The 19,437-nt window shown below is 42.7% G+C and overlaps 2 protein-coding genes across 2 annotated transcripts; both read left to right on the forward strand.

The window, feature by feature from the left end:
- Window positions 1-290: 290 nt before the first annotated feature.
- lrrc45 (leucine rich repeat containing 45) lies at window positions 291-12,122 on the forward strand. The gene is made up of 18 exons (XM_079492433.1): window positions 291-544; window positions 1,458-1,867; window positions 2,275-2,336; window positions 3,680-3,750; window positions 3,877-4,055; window positions 4,190-4,318; window positions 5,004-5,116; window positions 5,564-5,622; window positions 6,469-6,546; window positions 7,942-8,077; window positions 8,174-8,251; window positions 8,584-8,695; window positions 8,948-9,018; window positions 9,317-9,409; window positions 9,525-9,617; window positions 10,116-10,289; window positions 10,462-10,609; window positions 10,844-12,122. Exons 2-18 carry the CDS (start codon window positions 1,636-1,638, stop codon window positions 11,041-11,043), a joined length of 2,028 nt encoding a protein of 675 aa, XP_079348559.1. The 5' UTR covers window positions 291-544; window positions 1,458-1,635; the 3' UTR covers window positions 11,044-12,122.
- Window positions 12,123-13,072: 950 nt separating this feature from the next.
- rac3b (Rac family small GTPase 3b) lies at window positions 13,073-19,396 on the forward strand. Its single transcript, XM_079492437.1, has 6 exons — window positions 13,073-13,236; window positions 14,858-14,929; window positions 15,339-15,456; window positions 15,768-15,830; window positions 16,393-16,552; window positions 17,049-19,396. Exons 1-6 carry the CDS (start codon window positions 13,202-13,204, stop codon window positions 17,177-17,179), a joined length of 579 nt encoding a protein of 192 aa, XP_079348563.1. The 5' UTR covers window positions 13,073-13,201; the 3' UTR covers window positions 17,180-19,396.
- The last annotated feature ends 41 nt before the right edge of the window (window positions 19,397-19,437 follow it).

A 19,437-nucleotide genomic window follows, 5' to 3' on the forward strand; every position in this document is an offset into this window, starting at 1 on the left:
TCTTCATACAGAATGTATGTTCATTCACTCACTATGAGTGATCTGCAACATTCATTTATATTTATAGAAATATATTATGTTACTTATCTCAGACCGAAAAGCTATAGATGGGCAGACTGTGAAAAGGGCGACTAATTTATTTTAGCTCTATTTTGTCTTAATACTACTGTTGCTGTATACGGGACTACACCACCCAAAATGCCTTGCGAGTGCGACCAGATCCAGCATCCAGGCAAGAGGTCACCAGTAGCGAATGCAGGAAATAGGAATTACAAGTTGGCCAGGCGAAAAGCTGACACACAGCGGTGGGGTGGGGGTGCAGAAAGCAACAAGAACACATCGAAATAAAGACAATATAAATAAATAAGGTGTCTTTGCACAGACAGTTTGCAGCGAGCATTACAGATAACAGGTCAGGTCACACTTCCTGGTTACCGTATCATTCACTTCCAGTATCATAACCGTCAGAGCTGTCAACAACAAGTTAACAACACAGCAACTGACGAGTACTGGAACTGACTGAAGTGACCATGCGATCGTTATAGTGAGTTGACATATTGTTCTTTCGCTAATAGTCAACCATCACTTGTTGTATGTGTACTTGTGTAGGCCTACAAAAGAAAAGACGTTAAAGCAATATGTATGTACCAGTGAACGGGCTGCCAAGGGAACTGTGTGTTAATCCTGTTAACAAACGAATCAAATCAATTGTATCCAGTTTGTTGACATCGATCACACGCCACACGCTGTCGTGCAGTTGCCAGTTACTAGCGACTGCTATTTTATTTTTGCACAATAATCACATTAATAGGCTATTGGTTATAGTCGTTCAAGCAGTGTGTGTGAATCTTTAAATGAATGGAATTCGTAGCATATTTTCTTTTTAGGCTCCTTCACAATTAATGTTATCAGCTTCATTGTCATCTCATTGTACGGTTGTACCTCAGCATTAGCTCTGGTCCATAGCTCTAATGCGTTGCATTTAGAACGCATTAGAGCTATGGACCAGAGCTACCTCATCTTAATCATGTAGGTTCTTAATTTAAGAACCTACATGATTACGACATAGTGTAAAGTTCAACTAACTATCATGCTATGTGTGCCAATTTGCCAAATATTATAATGTCTTAGTGGTTGATGAACTGCAGGCTACCGATCAGTAAGCACTAAGCACACTGTACTGGACTGGAAGAGTGTGTTCAGGTTCACTACCTTAGTTATTTTGGTTACAGCTTGTAACCAGCTTGTAACCTCTTTGGGTGGTTAAACTATCATTCTGGGACCAGCAAAGGGAGAGGTATGAGGTGGGGTTGTGACTGAACTCAAGGACTAGATACATATTGAACAACTGCAGTAGTCCAGTAGATGCAGTAGTAATAGATGGAACCGAGGAAATCTGCTGTTGTGCTCGATTTTCATTCATTCTGATTTTCATTAACAACAATGTGCCTCTTCAGGAAAAGAGAGCCAGTCCCCAAGAGGAAGGGGGTGAGGACAAAAAGGCTGGGGACCTGAGGAGGAGAGCTATAAGAGTTGGAGGTGGTGCAAGCGAGCGGTGGATGAAAGGGGTAGGGCACAAGACGAGACAGGAGGAGAGCAACCAGAGAGAAAGAAAAGCACTAAGTGTGACCCAGGATGGAGGCCTTCAGGCGGACATACCTGCGTTTGTGTAAAGAGGGAAGTGTGGAGCCCCAGGAGTCCGTTCTGACACAGCTCCAAGAGACCAGGGTGGTGACGGGGGGCGCCAGACTGGACCTGAAGGCGCAAAGCCTGAATGCAGACACCTGTGCTGTGCTGGGCAGGGTCTTCCACAAAGATACGGTCTTCACAGAACTGGCTCTTAGTGACTGCATGCTCAGTGAGGAAGGTACTGTATCTTATGTGTGTTTGTGTGTGAGCCTCTGGCACATACTTCTGTTTTAACGTACAAATGTTCTATGTCACATGAATTGATCATAATAGCACTTGAATATATTATGAATATACCTGTATAGTGTATATACCTGTGTGTATTTTTATATCCTTTATACCCTAAATCCAATCATGATTTATTCCTGTAAAACAAATAATAACATGTGCTTCTGTCAGTAAGCCCCAACCAATTTCAACCAATACTATCTAGCCCTAGAATGGAGGGATTCATGTCAGTGATATAGTAGTGCACAGCACACACCCAATAATGAATTGTGCTGAGGTCTCTCTAGTTGTTCCTGTTGGGTACCACCTTGCTTAGAACAATATCTCTTGCCATACTGTCCATGTGTGTTCCTTCAGGTGCCAAGGCGCTCATCAGTGGACTGTTTGGTAACACCACTATTAAAGTGTTGGATCTGAAGGTAAGACCACAACCCACCAGGCATTGCAACTCACCGACAGCCAACATTCTCTCTTCATTAACCACTTCAACCTACTGTACTTGCGGTACCCATCCTACTATAAATGCGCCACATCTCTGTCTGCATGTGTGTGTGTGTGTGTGTGTGTGTGTGTGTGTGTGTGTGTGTGTGTGTGTGTGTGTGTGTGTGTGTGTAAGGTTGTAATGCACGTAACTCGAGAACCGCTTGCCCCACCGACTTCAAATTCGACACACGCGTTTCACACCCCCACAGGGAGTGCAGTGCCCGGCCTCGAGTCGGTGGCATACACCGTTGTCCACAAACACCACAAAAGGCTCTGGTCAGGCTCTGCCAGTGGGCCTAATGAGGCCTCTCTGCCTCAGCCAATAGAGCGTCGCAGTCCCGCCCCCTACCAGGGCCCAGGAAATGATTCCCCGTTCATTTTAAAATGTATTTATGTAAATACCTTTTAAGCCTCGTACAAAGCCAACTCTTGTCGTGACAAATCATGATAACAAACACATTTTTTTGGGGCCGAACAAATAATTAGAAGAAGAAGAAAAAAACGGCAGGTTACAACATTTTTTTTAATTTGTTCGGTCCAAAATATTGTTTGTTGTCATGATGTGTCACAACTCGAGTTGGCTTTGTCCGCGGCGTAACCGTCTTTAAATAAATATTTTTTGAAATGTCTATGGGAAAAATGCATTGGGAATCATTTCCTATCCGGTGCTATGACAACGGATATTATTAGGTTCCCAAGTTGCATCATTCCCAAGTATGCCGGTGGCCAACGGGCACAGACAGGTCTAACAAAGGAAAAACAGTGCCCTCTTTTTGGTAGTCACAGTCTGTCTCGAGAGACTAGTTGTACGTCAACAGAGGAAATTGGCAATCAAGAAGCTTACAGTCACAACGTGTTGCAACCCGATGTGTTGTGAACTTGTAGATCTGATATCTTTTGCCAAGTTGCTTATTATGATGTGCCCACAATAGGCATTGATTGAATGCTTATGCTAAAACATTGTTTCCATTGTGGTCCTTTCTACTCAACTAATCAGTAATAATAAATTATAATATTAATAATAACTATTTATATAGCACTTTTTAAAGTGCTGAACAACAGTTAAAATAACAGCATCATAACAACTTAAAATATAAAAGTAGGATAACATAAAGCTTATAGCTTTAAAAGCCTATGGAAATAACATACTGTACAATAATCTTAGTCTTGCCAAGCAATACAAAACATAACACAGACAATATTCTACAATACAATACAAGCTAAGCTGTGGTTAAGCATGTATTTGCCTGTACTGCATATTTGTGATGTTGCTTTGTAGGGAAATAACCTGAGATCGACGGGTGCTGAGGTGTTGGGGAAGTTGCTTGCTCGGAACAAGACTATCCGTAGGTGAGAAATGTGCAGCTGTTATTATTATGGCAACATCCCAAGATGCATGTCTGGTTTTAAACTCTGTACATCTTATTATTGTGTGTGCTGTTGTGTCAGTGAGTAGTGCTCATGTGTTGCTTGCAGACTGGTGTTGGAGTGGAATGCGTTGGGCATGTGGGATGAAGCATTCTCTGTGTTCTGTGAGGGTTTGGGCTCCAATAACACCCTGACCCATCTGGACCTACGCAATAATCAGATAAGCCACCAGGGGGCCTCAGAGCTCGCTCTGGCACTGAAGAAGAACAGCACCCTGGAAGTTCTTGGTGAGTGTGAAACATAAACTATGAAACAAATATAATACAGTCCTTTGAAAGAGCACAGACTTTTTATTTGCATATCTGCGATCAGTATTGTGACAATGTTGTGTGGTGCACCACTCTGGCCTCCCATACCACAGATCTGAGGTGGAACAACATTGGTCTTCTGGGCGGCAGGTCCCTTCTGGAGGCTTTACAGCAGAACAAGACGCTGGTACAGCTGGACTTGGCAGGGAACAACATACCTAGTGACACACTCAAGGCTCTCGGTAAGGAGTGTATCTGCATGTATCAATCAATCAATCTTTATTTCAGACCCAGGAGGATCCATATCACAAACAATACAATATAACAGTAAATACAAAAATAAAAATAAATAAAAAGGTACATATATGCACATATCCCACACTGTTCAGTTTCTGACATACAGACATGTGCGCCAGTGGTTCCACAGTCTCGACGAGAACCTGAGTGAACTGCGTGTAGGGTCCGTTATTACAGCAATGATGTTGTTTATTGACTCAGATGCCCTACACATGAATCTGTACATAAGGTTACGTAGTACAGCAGAGCAGGTAGGTACTCCGACACTAACAAACATCTGGCTAGCACTGGAGCTTCTTGGCACTCTCAACAGCAGCCTCATACAATCATTATAGGCCACTGTGAGTCTTCTGATGCTGCTTTGTCTATAGCGGCACCATAGACATGTATATGTACATATATGTATTCAGTGTGCTGTGCACACTGAATACATATATGTGTATATATGCGTATAACCTGTGCACAGCAGGTTTGTTCATGTTTCATCGTTACGTTCCCATAATATCCACTTATACCACGCGTATCTCTTGCCTTGCCCTGTCCGTGTGCTACACACTGCCCTCCACTCTCACACACAGCCTCATTTCTGTCCTGTCCTTGCCCGCTCCCACCTGTAATTTCCCCCTCCAGAGCAGGCTATAGAGCGTAACTCTGAAAGACAGTCCACTCTGAACATGAGTCGCAACAGAACCCAGGTCCTCACCAAGGAGATCCAGACGATTAAGGAGGATAAGGGACGACAGGTATAGGGCTGCGGCTACTGATTGTTTTCTTGATAGATTCATCTTGTCCATTACTTTTTGAATCAATCGAATAAGCGCTTTTTTTTAACCAATCAAAGTAAAACTATTCTAATTTGATGTTTTATAATTGACTAAATTACTATTAGTCTGACTACTTAAGCCAGGGGTATTCATTTATTCAACTAGATTAGGCAGCGGGCCACAACTGTAGAATGTTGTGTTGTGTGTGGTTGGCCGCACAGTATTTGTACATTATATTGATGTCATATTGATGTCTGAGGAATGCTTGTTTGGCATACGTAGCTATTAGGCTTAATGCTGCTTAATTTTGGTGAAGTATTAAATTGCTACATGTAAGCACCAATAACCCACACAATTAGCTCTGCAATGAAAATACAAAAATAACATCACATTGTATTTTTTCTGGTCATCATATCTCCCTGTCAGTACCTAAGTCTGATGGAGACGATAGACAAACAGAGAGAGGACATGGGACGCTCCAGCAGGTCAGTGGGTTGGGATGATTGGCTTAACCACGTACAGCAAACAGCGAAGAATACCCAATCTACATCTTGACACATTTCTAGATTGTAGATTTGGTATTTTTTACATTTTTTAATTTGTTATTGTGCCCAAAATAGATACACCAGGTTGAAAGTGGTTAAGGCACATTTTTACTAACAGTTGACAAAAATGTCATATTATCAACATAAAAAATAGATGTTATAGTTAGATAGATAAAATAATTAGAGATCCCGGCACTCAAAGTTAAAAGAGGGAGCCTTTATTAAAACAACATGTTTGGACCACACTTGCCTTGGTCTTCATCAGGGCTGGGTTAGGGTTAGCCCTGACGAAGACAGAGTGTGGTCCAAACATGTTGGTTTAATAATGGCTGCTCTCTTTTAACTTTTGAGTGCCCAGATCTCCCTTTTTTATCTGATGTCTTACCACGGTTTAATCCAGGAGCACCTATTACTATTTTTAACTACTTTGACTTTTGTTGTCTCGCTCTCTCTGACCACTTTAAACCTGGCATCATTATTCTATATTAAATAGAATATGGCATATGGCCCTTCCGCGTTTCAATATTAACGGGTGCACTACAAAATGTCATGTTTTGGGACACATTGTTTTCTCTTGTGTTACGACACGGACGTGACGCGGCCATATTATGGAGAGACCACTTGAAACTGGATTTTCAAGCTGTGAAGTGTCCTAAACAATCACCCGCAAATATTCCCCCATATATATATTTTGCCATTGTGACACGTGAGCTTGTAGATAGGCTATTATTTCCACCAGCAAAGTATGAAAGGGCATAACTGGTTCAAATGTTTCCCCCCTGTCAGAACAACCTCTATCCATGTTGGCCAGCTCCAGGAAGCACTGAACGAGAGGAAGTCAGCTGTCAACTCAGTCACCGCCAAGTACGCATCATCTCTTCCTTTATTCTCGGCTCATACAATGAAAGCACAAAATACTCAAAATAATATCTTACTTGAGATCCGACTGGTGGACAAGTAGTCCTGCCTGAAGTTCAGTATTAAAATACTCTACTGTAGCATACAGATCGGTTAAAATAATGTTTCATTCATTAAAATAAGTTTTATTTCTATGTATATCGACAATTCGATATGTATAATTTATAATCTAATTATCGATCCCTTTTTGAGAGTGCCTAAAAAAAGAAACTAATACATAAATAAACAGAAGGAAATGGCCATCTTGGTTGGTAAATGGTGCATTTATATAGAGCCTTACAGAGATTCTGCATTACATTCACACACACATTCATAGTACCGATGGCAGTGGAAACCATGCAAGGCACCAACCAGCACATCGGGAGCAATTAGGGGTTCAGTGTCTTGCTCAAGGACACTTCGACAGTAACTCTGGGGGAGCCCGGGTTCGAACTGGCAACCTTACGGTTACCATCCAGCCACTCTACCCCTGAGCCACTGCCGCCTCACATTGTTATTGATATATTATAGACTTAGTTGTGACCCCATCTTTTTATCATAATGAGAGGCATATCCCCTGACTCAGCCTCATGCAGACTTTACAGGTGTTGAATTTTTAATCAGGCGCTTGGAGGGTCAGCTATTATTAGCAGCCAAAGATTCCCAGGTACATACACGACCCCAACAGAATGTCTATTTATTCTCCGCGACGACCCAGATACTGCTTTCCCCTTTTCCCCTTTGGGAACTGTTTTTGTGGATACTTCCATTAGACAAGGTGGCACCTGGCCACCTGTCTTTTTTCCTGCGTGTTTGGCTTCACATTTTTACCAACATGGGAAGGAAGAGTGATGGCTCGCTAAGGGTGATGGCTCGCTAACTAGTGATGGCTCGCTAACCATCCTCGGAGGAAAATTACATTTGCAGTCGGGATCTATTTAAGTTTTGCGGGGTGGTCAATGGGAGGGTCTCCTATTCAACTTAATATCTACGTCTAGTTTGCACACCCTACTCAGGGACTGCGCAAGTTGGTAAACGATGTTAATTGGGAACCCTGCATGTTGGGACATTTTATAATGCATAAACATCTCCTTAGATTGAGCAAAATCCAACTTTGTTTGAGTTGTGCCTGTTGTGCATGCATGTTGCTAGCATAAATCATGTAATGTCTTCTGAGTTTTCAATCATGTTAGTATTCATTGCATCATTTTCAAAACAATAGTCTGCCTCATCGATCTTCTACTTTAGTAAGCACTTATTTTTTCCTATCTTATTTTATTTCCCTTTAGTATCTTTGGTTGAATGGATAGACTGTGCATGCTTCGAAGTTACAATGATCATGATGTGTTTGTGTGTACTCAGATTGCAGATGACAGAAGCTTCCCTTGCACTCTCTGAGCAGAAGAATCACAATCTGGCAGAGCTACTGGCTCGTGTGAAGACCGAGAAGGATGAACAGCGGGAACGGCAGAATAGAGAGAGGAGGAAAGAGCAGGAGGTTTGAACCGAGATACTGAAGGACAGAGAAGAAACACATTATAATTACAGGGGGACTGGGCTGTCATGTGACCACTGTGTGTCCTCTGCTCTACAGGACAGCGTACTCAGAGAGAGCAAGCTCCTCAGAGAGATGCAAAACACAACAGAATCCAATCAGCAACTCAGGAATAAGGTGCGTGAAAGGTGTGAGATTTTGTGACCAGGTGACCGGGTCTGAATTCACTTTCAGTACTTGTACTGAAATGCCCTGGTACTGTAGGTAGACACACACTTTGACCACTTGAACGGGTATCTCACTTTAAAACACTTCTGGGGTCATTTGTATGTTTACTTTGGGCTTTTGTGTGCACCCCAGACAGTTTTTACGTTGCTTGATTCGATATATTCGATATTCATTTGTACATCAGAAAACCTGTATTCTTATCACAGACCTGTCTATCCTCCATGCCTGTTGTATGCATGTGAAGGCCATGGAAACCATTCTCTCAACTGTGTGTGTGTTAGGTGGAGGAGGTGGAGCGCAGGTGTAAGTGCCAGCAACAGCAGATCTTTGAGCTGAAGCAAGAGCTGACCAACACTACAGCAGAGCTCAAACTACGGCTAGCACAGACAGAAGGTAACATACAAACGCACACTGTAATTTCATATGGTAATACAGTACCTAGTTGTACTTTGTTGCGCATCCTGTCATGCCGGTATCTTCAAGATCTGATATTTTTGGCATGCACAAGTTCGCAACGGGTGTGCAACTAAGTATAAATCAGGCTTAAGGCACTGATTTAAGCCTGACCAGTTTATAGTACCAACTTTATAGTGTTAGTGTCCTGAAAACCACAACTTTGTTTCTTTCTCTCTCACCCTCCATCAGATCGTTTGGAGATGGAAAAGAGGAGGTCCAAACAGGCCTTGGAAGACATGGATAGTCTACGTCAGAAAGAGGTACTCTCCAGGATGTAGTTACAATTATAATTTACAATTTAGAGCTTGCAAAGTGCTAGGTCAGAACACTAAACAGCATGAACCTTAGTTATAGGAGTTAAACACATTAACCCTAGCATTCCTATTCTGGAACATTCTGTGAAAATAGCAGATCTACAAGCTTGTAGATCTTGGAAAAGGAGCGGACCTAGTATAGAGCCCTAACTGAACCCTGATCAACTAAGTACAGTATAAATAATTGTGTTGCAGATCATGTTTTCATAGAAGTTTTATTAATATTATCAATTTTTTTGTACAGGTTGACAATGTGAATCGGCACCTAGAGGAAAGCGAGAGAGCTTTGCAGGAACGCATCTTCAAACTGGAGAGTCAGAGAATCCAGTTGGAAGAGGTCAGCTTTTTAATAAAAACATAAAGTAGATTTAAAAGCATGAGATTTGCATGCTGGTAAAAAAACAACAACAGTATAACACAGACATTAAAATGTGCAATGTGTAATGCTGCAGGAGCTGAGCAAAGCAAAGGCGGTGTGTGTGACAGAGAGAGCCCAGGCAGAAGAGGAATTGGGCAAAGTGCGTGCTCAAATCCGCCTGGAGCAGGTACGCTTTGAGAGCGTGTGAGAGTGTGTGTAAATAAGGTCCTTTTATGCTGTGGCAAATCTTGAAAATGGCGTATTTACTTTTCCTTCAGTCTAACATTAAAAGGAAAACATTATGGACATTTTTGAAATACTGTATTTTCCCCCTAGTTAGACCCCTCTCCTCCATAATTCGGGGTCCTATTGGAATATGTCTGTAACTAAGCATTTATTTTCAGGGCTACATCGATAATCCGCCCAAAAAAGAACAACCCAAAACCCCGGAAACAAAATTGAACGGGTTATGGAATATCCTTAAGTGACACTCTTTTGACAAAGTATAAGTATATTAAGCTTGACGGGCACATAAGAAAGAAAGAGATTCAATTGACATCAGTTGACTGAATCATTATCTCACAAGAAAAGACACAAAACCCCCCTTCCTTCCTTCCTTCCTTCCTTCCTTCCTTCCTTCCTTCCTTCCTTCCTTCCTCTCTCCCTCATTGGTTCCGGGGAGCAGCAGGAACAGGCAGCCTCCTTGGAGGAGAAGCTTCGCTCTGTGCGTCAGTCCCGTCAGGAGGCCCAGACGCACTGCTCCCAGCAGAAACAGACCATCGCCGACCTGCAGTCCAAGAACGGACAACATAGCGTTGAGATAGACGGACTTAGACGCAGGATTGAAGAGCTGCAGCAGGTTTGCAACCCACAACATGCACAAAATATGAATAGCACCCACACAGATTGTATCCTCCTCCGTTCAGATGTTCTTCAGTGTGTCAGGGATTTGTGCTGGCACGTGTTTGAGGGTGTATATTTGTCTAAAATTGTGCTTTCTGTGTCCAAAACCAACTGTGTTCTGGTACCAGGACTTGTCGGGTAAGGACCAGGAGAAGGTGGCTGAGGTGTGCAGGGTGAGGGTGGAGCTGCAGGAGCAGATTGGACACCTGCAGGCCGAGAGGACGGCGCAAGGGGGCCTCAAAGAAAAGATCAGCGCTTTAGAAAGAGAGATGAAAGGTGCACGATCGCTTGGCGCTTGCCCTTCTTCTCTTCCTCTGACCTTCTCCACCATTTCCCTCTCTCTCACTCACTCACACACACACACACACACACACACACACACACACACACACACAAACACACAATCACAGCTGTCCCATCCTGTACAGTATGGTTAAACCTGCATTCATCATCCATTATACTGTATGTGTTTTGACAGTCTTGTCTGCGTGTGTGTGTGCTGTTCCGTAGCGCTCGCCAGCAACCACAGAGAGGCCATCCTTGACAAGGAGAGTGAGGTCTCCTCCATGAAGGAGAAGCTGCGTCTGAGAGAGGCAGAGATTCAGAGGATGAGGGAGGACGAGGCGCAGAGAGCCAGCTACCTCCAGAGTGCCATCCTCACCTACGTTCAGGGTTCACCACTGGGCCACTACAGCAGCCCCAAGAAATGACCCGTTTTACCTCTTTCCACCGCTGATGTCATTGTTGCTTAAACACAATTGAAGGTATAAACATTAATTTAGGGTGTTTCAGCATAGACAGCATAGATAGACAACTCCAGTACAAAGTTCCTGCTGGCACATAAACACCTACAGTAAATGAGACAGACCCCCAAAGACAGTAATGTTGGCTTCAGTTGTGTTTACCCCTCTGTGACAGTCTATAACAACAGTCTATAAAGCCTGACAGTTTCTATTGCTTAAGGGGGCTGTGTCCACACTAGAAAGCGTTTTTTGTTTTGTTTGTGACAGATCATGTCTAGAGCGCAACACATGCACCGACCTCTGCTCAATGATTGTGGGCGTGTCTATCCAATTCTGAAGGTGGTCCGCAAAAAAGAAGAAAAGAAAAACGCTGGATGCCAATAGCACTGAAAGAAACGTGATGCTTGGCGCTAGGAAGAGGAGTGCTTCAGCGCGTCTTTACCATAGAAATACATGGCAGCAAATTGCTGCCAACTAAAATAAAAATGCTTTCTGGGGACATGGCCCCTATGGCTATAGTGAAATTGATTTTTGGTAGAATGTTTGTGTTGTATAACTACCTGGACATGATTTAAGTCCAGTTGTAGCTCACATGGCGATGGCATATGGCTGAGAGGCATTCCAAGAGTGCCAAAGTCTCACAATATAGCAGTCTGAAGACTGAACAAATCCACCTGTGTTTACCTTACCTGTAACCTAGCAACAGCCACCCCCGATGTTAGTAACGCAATAGTTTTCATTTTCAGTTTTTAAATACTGAAGGAATCTGCTTTGTTTGCGTTATTTCATGTGCTAAGAGTAGGATTTTGAGACCTGTCTTGCCATGCAAAGCGAGTGAGTGGAATTGCTACTTGCAGTGAATTGCTTACAGAGCACAGAAGCAACAGATCAAGATGATCTACAATAGTTGGACTGTAGCTGCAGTATACAACCCATGGTTCCACCAAAGTTCAACATTGCTGTCAAATCGACATGATCCTATTCTGTTTCAGCTCTGTATCAGTGCTGTTGGTGCTCAGATAATGGCCAAGTAATTCTCACATGCATGCAATAAACATGCATTTAATCACGGGTTGTGCTGAAAATAATCCACAATCCAACATTCAGTACATTTGCGTGTTTGCACTATCCAGTGAGTAGAATTAGACTGAACTCATAGAAATCTATTCAAAGCAAAGCCAGTTGTTGGCAACTTGGCACTGTAATGTTTGTCACAGTTTATGTTGTTTACATGCTGTACAATATAGTGTCACTGACTGATGAGCCTAATTTATACAGTGTTGTACTGCAAATGCCCAGAGCCATGATCCATGGTCTCGGACAGTATAAATTAGCCTATGGTCAGGACCAGCTGAAAGAGATTTGATCTACATAAGCCCATATGTTTTATTGTTTGTGCTACACTAATCATACTATTATTGTTTAACTTTAAGCTATTTTCTGACGGTCAAATTTAGAGCATTAAAATGGCTTAATGTGAATTTACAGTTGTATGTTCTATATTGCAACCAAGAACATGCAGTTTCCTAAGAGCCTCATAGCAATGATACTTATGATCGCATCAGTGATGCTATCATTGCTATGAGGGGCTCTTAGATCAATGATTAGTGTGATGTTTTATTACTTTTTTATTATAACTTTTATACGCTGTTATGAAATCAATGAGAGAGCGCGTTGATTTATTTCAGGTGGGCTTTTTACCATTTTTGTATTGTTTAATTTTATATTTTTGTCAGTGAAATGTGTTTTGTGTGGAAATAAATTATAATTTTTTATGCATGTTAGATAATTATTTACATTTCGTATAGCCTATGATAATCTAGACACGTTACAGGAGTGTATTTGTGCGGTATTTCCATAGAGTATTTCGGGGGTGTAGTCGAACAATGGGAAAGTGTGGCAAATCAGACAGTTGGGATGAGGTCACTGGGGCATGCGGGCAATGTCTCTTTAAATGCTCTCGGTCTTTTCCGGATTCATTCGGCAGTGCCCGACATCGACCCCTTTCACTGCGGCTCCATCACTGAGCGGACTGGCCCGCTTCTCTCAGTCGAAACCACACAGCAAATTGTTGGATCTATTTAACTAAATTGTCAGCTTATTGACGCCGCCAGCTCCATTACAAATGCAAGCTATAAAATGTGTGGTGGTCGGCGACGGGTAAGCCTTTTTTATTTGTATTTACACACAAAGCGTATTCCTTTTTTTTCATGTGTGATTCAGTGATGCGTCCACGAATGGATGGGAGGATGCTATCAGAAAAGGGGCTGGGGCTCTCCGCGGTTTGACGGGTGGTCTGGTCTATGAGGTCTGCTCGTTGCAATGCAAACAACTAGCCTACGCGATGTGCTTGCTAGTATAACCATTCTCAGATGTTTTAAGGCGTACACTTGTCCGATCGGGTGTTATCTCTCTCTCGAATTGTTGAGCCTATTGTAGGTTACGAGTAGAGCGCCTTGGGATGCTATGCAGGGAAACACCTACACGCCTTACTGTACAACGTTAGGCCATTGGGCTGAAGTGCTGATGCACGCTAAGGAATCCGTGGCCAATATAGGCCCGCCTTTCTCTGTTGTGTCTTATCTCATGTGTTTTATTTATCGTATAATTGCAGAGGCTACTGCTGCTATATGCCATTCAGCTGTATTGTTTAGACATTTTCAGCGAGATACATGATTCATTCCCCCCCCTCACTGTCGGATTCACCTGTCAAATCCAATCCATGCCCTTAATATTTATTTCACCCTGCCTGGCTATATAGTAGATGGATGTGTTACAGTGGACATCAGAGAGCTCAGTGCACTGAGGTCATCAATCAATAAATGACATGCAGATGCCAAGGCGTTTATCGGTGTGTCTCTGATTTAGTGGTCTGTACCAGGCATGAACCATACTGTCAACCACAGAACCACTCCTTGTTTTTCCTCCTTTCCATCCCTCTCGGCCTCTCCTCTGATGTCATTCCCACCTCCTCTCTCCCAGCCAGTGAAACCCACTGACCTCAGATATTGTGATACACTCTCACTTGCATGTGCTTACATCTGTAGCACACCAGTCACTGACACACAAACACACACTGTGACACACACACACACACACACACAATCACTCGTTATTGCATGCATGAGTGCACCGGCGATCTCTCGATCACTCCATACTCATCCATTCCACTTCCAATTTGCACATTTCCCTCGGACAGGCACACAGTGCACTGCCAGTGCCAGCCAATATTCCGCTCGTGTGTGACTGAAAGCAAGAGAGATGCGATTGCGAGCATGTTCCCATTCATGTGTGTGTGTGTGTGTATGTGTGTGTGTGTGTGTGTGAGGTCTTCTACACCCTCCAGGCAATGTGAATGTAGGACACTGTCTGTGTGACACTGAAAGAGGGAGAGGCCGCCTTAGTCTTTAGTCTGTCTTTACGCACACACACACACACACTCATGCACACATGCAAAAATGTTTATTTATTATTTTTTATATATAATGTTTAAAGGCTTTCATTATATTACAAACCTCTACAACATTGAGCCACCAAATATCTCAGCAGACTTTGTTGGTCTCTGAGATTATGTCTTCTCTCCAGATGTTCTTTAATCGTTTCTGTCAAACTTGAGAGCATTGCTAATTTAAATTTGACTGTACATGTTGCTGGACAATAGATCTTTAATATTGGATATATTAGAACATATTTTAGTGTTTTCTTTTACTTAGAAGACAGTTATATACGGTGCTCATATTCTCCCTTCCTCTTAATCTCTCTCTCTCTCCCTCTCCCTCAGGGCGGTGGGTAAGACCTGTCTGCTGATCAGTTACACCACCAATGCCTTCCCCGGAGAATACATTCCCACTGTGTGAGTGAACCACAACATGCAAATGTTTTATGGCATGGCCAAAGACCAGACCTTTTTCTAGAAAAAGGATTGTCTAGTCTTGTACAGTGTGTCATGTACTGTATGTATACGCTATAGCAGTGAACAGACACTCCACGCCACGCCGCGGTGCTGCTATTTGTAAACTGAACACCGAATTGAGATGTTGCTTCATTTTCAAACTGCACACCTAGAAACCTACTATCATAACTAAAGATTGGACAGGGAGGCCTCGCCTTTATACTATATATCTTGTTTGCTTACTATTGTAGCATATCAGTTCCAACCATATGTTAACGAGACTAACAGCCTGCATGTGCAATTGAATGGTCAGATTTATTGCTTTGACATAACATTTCACTAAAGTGCTCTGCTCTTCCCTGGCCTACAGCTTTGACAACTACTCCGCCAATGTTATGGTGGATGGAAAACCAGTCAACCTGGGCCTGTGGGATACAGCAGGACAGGAGGACTATGACAGGCTCAGACCACTGTCTTACCCACAGACGGTATCCAAACACTCACATACATGTGTACTGTGCACACATACATACCTAATTCATGCGTTATCTCTCTTGCTCTCTCTTACACACATGAAAACATACTCAATTCTAAACACTTTCCAAGGCCTCTGCACACAGCTTTTGAAACTGCATTTATACACGCGTGCGCGCACAAACACACACGCGCGCGCACACACACACACACACACACACACTCACATTCACATTCACATTCACATTCACATTCACATTCACACTCGCATGCAGGCACACACAAACTTTGCTCTCAAATGGCCATTTGTCTGATTCTCTCCCAGGATGTGTTCTTGATATGCTTCTCGCTGGTCAGCCCGGCCTCCTTTGAGAACGTCCGAGCTAAGGTCAGTACGCTGACTGACCCCTTGATCCATCTACCCCAACTCCCCTTCCCCCACGTGCCGAGTCTGACCATAAGGAGGCATATCTATCACCTGGCGTCATCTGCTGCGAATGCCTCCAACCAGGCCTCATCTTAGAACATTGTGCATTTTAGTGCCTAAAGGGCATCGAGTGCTCTCACATTCTGTGTGGAATGTGTCATGGGTTAATTGTTGTAAGGCGAGGTCTGAAGGGGGCCAAAGACTGTGTAGAAATAGTGGCGGCACACTGTGGTTTCAGCTGCAGAGCGCCCTGAGGTGGTCTCATGTGAAATCGCAATCATTTGTCCAAGGTCGAAACTATCTCTATGCAGTTTTTTGTGGTTCAATGATATCCTTTCAGTGCATTCAGGTGAATCTTTTACAAATGTGTGCTGCTTCTGCATCTCGTTCCACAATCCACAGATTCTTGTAATTGTTCACAAATGAGTATTCGGTGTCGTCATGGAATGGGGTCCATTGTTTGAGCCACTGTATTGTAACTTTTTTCTCTCTAACTGAACTTTCCCCGTGTGTGGTGCCTTAGTGGTACCCTGAGGTAAGACATCACTGCCCTAACACACCCATCATCCTGGTGGGCACCAAGTTGGATCTTCGAGATGATAAGGACACTATCGAGAGACTCAGGGACAAGAAGCTCTCCCCCATCACCTACCCTCAGGGCCTGGCCATGGCACGGGAGATTGGTGAGGCTGTTTGGCGGGCTGGATATGTTGTGTATATCTCTATGTATATGGTGTGTGTGAGTAGAACTCTTCATTTAATTTATTTCCGGGTCCGCAGGCTTGACGAGTACAATGGTGAAAATAATAATAGAAAAAGCAAAATGGTACTGACTTGTTTCAGCACATTCTGATGATGGCTGTGTGCTTGAAACACGTGCGTTGCTGCAAGCCATGGAATATTCTGCCTTCATCCATACGCATTTATGTGATATGAGAAACATGCAAACACACCAAGATTGATCACTGTATCTTCGCTGGCTTTATATTACGTTCTCTCAGTGTAAGGCTGTAAGCAGTTGTGCCACAAACTAGTGTCGCGTTTAGAATTGCACAGAAAACCCAGAAATCATCTCCCGTGCCTTTAACTGGCCTCACTGTATTTTCCCAGGGGAGAACTAAGTTAAGTGTGTTTCACGTCTTTTAACACACACACACTACGATCGTCCTGGTTTCTCAGGGGCTGTGAAGTACCTGGAGTGCTCTGCGCTGACCCAGAGAGGACTGAAGACGGTGTTCGACGAGGCCATCCGTGCCGTGCTCTGCCCTCCACCCGTCAAGAAAAGGGGCAAGAGGTGCACCATGTTCTGAGGATGGTTTAACACAACAACATAACAACAACCACTACTTCTCTGAGTGTATGAGGAAGAGAGAGAGAGAGCGAGAGAGAGCGAGAGGAAGAGAGAAAGAGTGTTAGCACTGCTGAGATTTTTCTTCTTTCTATTCATGTTTTTCAAAGTGACAATGGTATCAAGACCACTACACAAACGTTTTTTTTTTTACATGACTTAATATGTTCATCACACGATGAAAAGCATTGACTTTCCATGTACTTTGTATACATAACTGCATCAAGTTGCCATTGTATTTTATATGCACAGAATTGACAAAGCTGTCTATTAATCTCATTCATGACATCCCTCCGTTATCAGCCATGCTTGCTTGAGTTGATGCAGTGTTGACTAAATAGAAAGTGAACTGTGAATTCGCCTTCAGGTTTGAAGTTACCCAGGACATCTGATGTTGGATCAGTGATCACATGGAGAATTAATTCATACAATTGGCAGGCAGATTGAGGTCAATTGGCACTATACTGTATGTTTTAACTTAGAGCCATATTTGATGTACCCAAAACACTTTTTTAATTGTTTTTCTTAACCACTTAAAGCCTATACTTCTTTGTATGTCAAATAGCAAAAATAGCTAATCTATAAGCTACATTACAAGTCTATGGATCTGCTATTTGTATGCCGAAAGTTCTACTGGTTTCGCAGAATGTTCGCCTATGACGACATGCCCAGAATTAGCCCTAGAATGGCTGTGATATATTACACATACATTCCATGTGTCCCATACAGAACCATAGATCACTCCCATGCCCTCCTGGCCAGCAGACTCATCGTGGCGGCATTAAGAGTAGTAGTGCTGTGTGTACTTATCCAATTGTTAGCAGGACTGAACATTATGAAAACGTCCTTTGGCGAGCTCATAAGTATGGGCTAGACAACTGACAAGTTTTCATATTTTCAATCCTGCAATCATTTTAGGCCCCGTTGGGTAGGAGAATGTGGGTCTGGAGAATCTGTGTGCAGCTTGTGCAAAGGTGGATATATTTGACTAAATATTTCTTCTGCTAGAACTTTCAAATGGATATGAAACTAACGGACAAGTCGCAGCAATTAATTATTGGGTGAACTATGGTTGTATACATGAAATATATGTAATATCACAGCCATTCTAGGTCTCGCCGAGAATATGGATGCTAGGGTATCATGTGGTTATGAAATGTTGGTCTGATCGTAGGCAGGGGTTTCTGGGTAACTTCATCTCTCTGTGAACGTGTGACGGACAAGCATGCCAAACATGTGGGCTGTACAACCTTGCTGCCTGAGTTCTGCCTCTGAGGAAGAGCTTGCATGGGTCTTAATATTATCTGTCTTAATTTATCCCATTGTTTTAGATCTCTTATCTGTGTCCTGTGTGTGGCGCAAGCATGCATGTGGGGGTGTGCATGTTTGTGTGCGCGCGTGTGTGTGGAGACGAGCACATGCTGGTATCAATGAGAAAGCGAGCGTGGGTTAGTGTGTAAAAGACAGTATTGTTTTGAGAAGATTTTTTAGTGTCAAGTTTTTGGTACTATTTCATATTGTATTGTAGTAATACACAAGGCTTTTCAACAGTCAACAAAGAAAAAGGGATATTGATTACAAGTCTAGTGATGTACAGAATAACCCTTAGAGAAGGAATGCATTATGAGTATCTACATGTACCTGAATATTTATCTCTTAAACTAAAATGATTCAAAAAGGATTATAGTCACTGACATTGAATTTAGAACGTTACAAAACTATGTAAGATAAAGATGCCAATCATTGTACCATTTGTCACATGTGGCAAGCAGTGCAGATTGCACCTTTATGAAACACATTTCTGTATGGTTTGTGGAACTAGAGTGTCTGTCTCCCTCCTCTGGTGAGATGCAGCACTGCAATTCCTTGCTGTCTTTGGTTGGCATAGCAACTGTGTGGTTGAATAATGTTGTGTCCAGTCCTGCCTAGGGTGTGAAAAATGTAGCTGAGAAGCAGCAAAAAATACAAACTACTATTGCATGGAAATTATCTGGTTTATTTGACCCACTGTAATTCTTAGGAGAGGTTGTATGATGAAATGCATTGGCCATGTATGTATGTAATGTAAGATGACTTGTATACTTGTTTCAACTGTCTGTCTTATTTTTTATGACTTCACATGTCTGTGTGGTGAAATATTTCAATTTTGTATAATAAATACAAATGTATATGTATGACATTTCGCTTTCTGTTACAATCTGCCGTTACTGGCTTGGGTAA

Source organism: Electrona antarctica, assembly GCF_951216825.1.
Source record: "Electrona antarctica genome assembly, chromosome: 22".
NCBI lineage: Eukaryota > Metazoa > Chordata > Actinopteri > Myctophiformes > Myctophidae > Electrona > Electrona antarctica.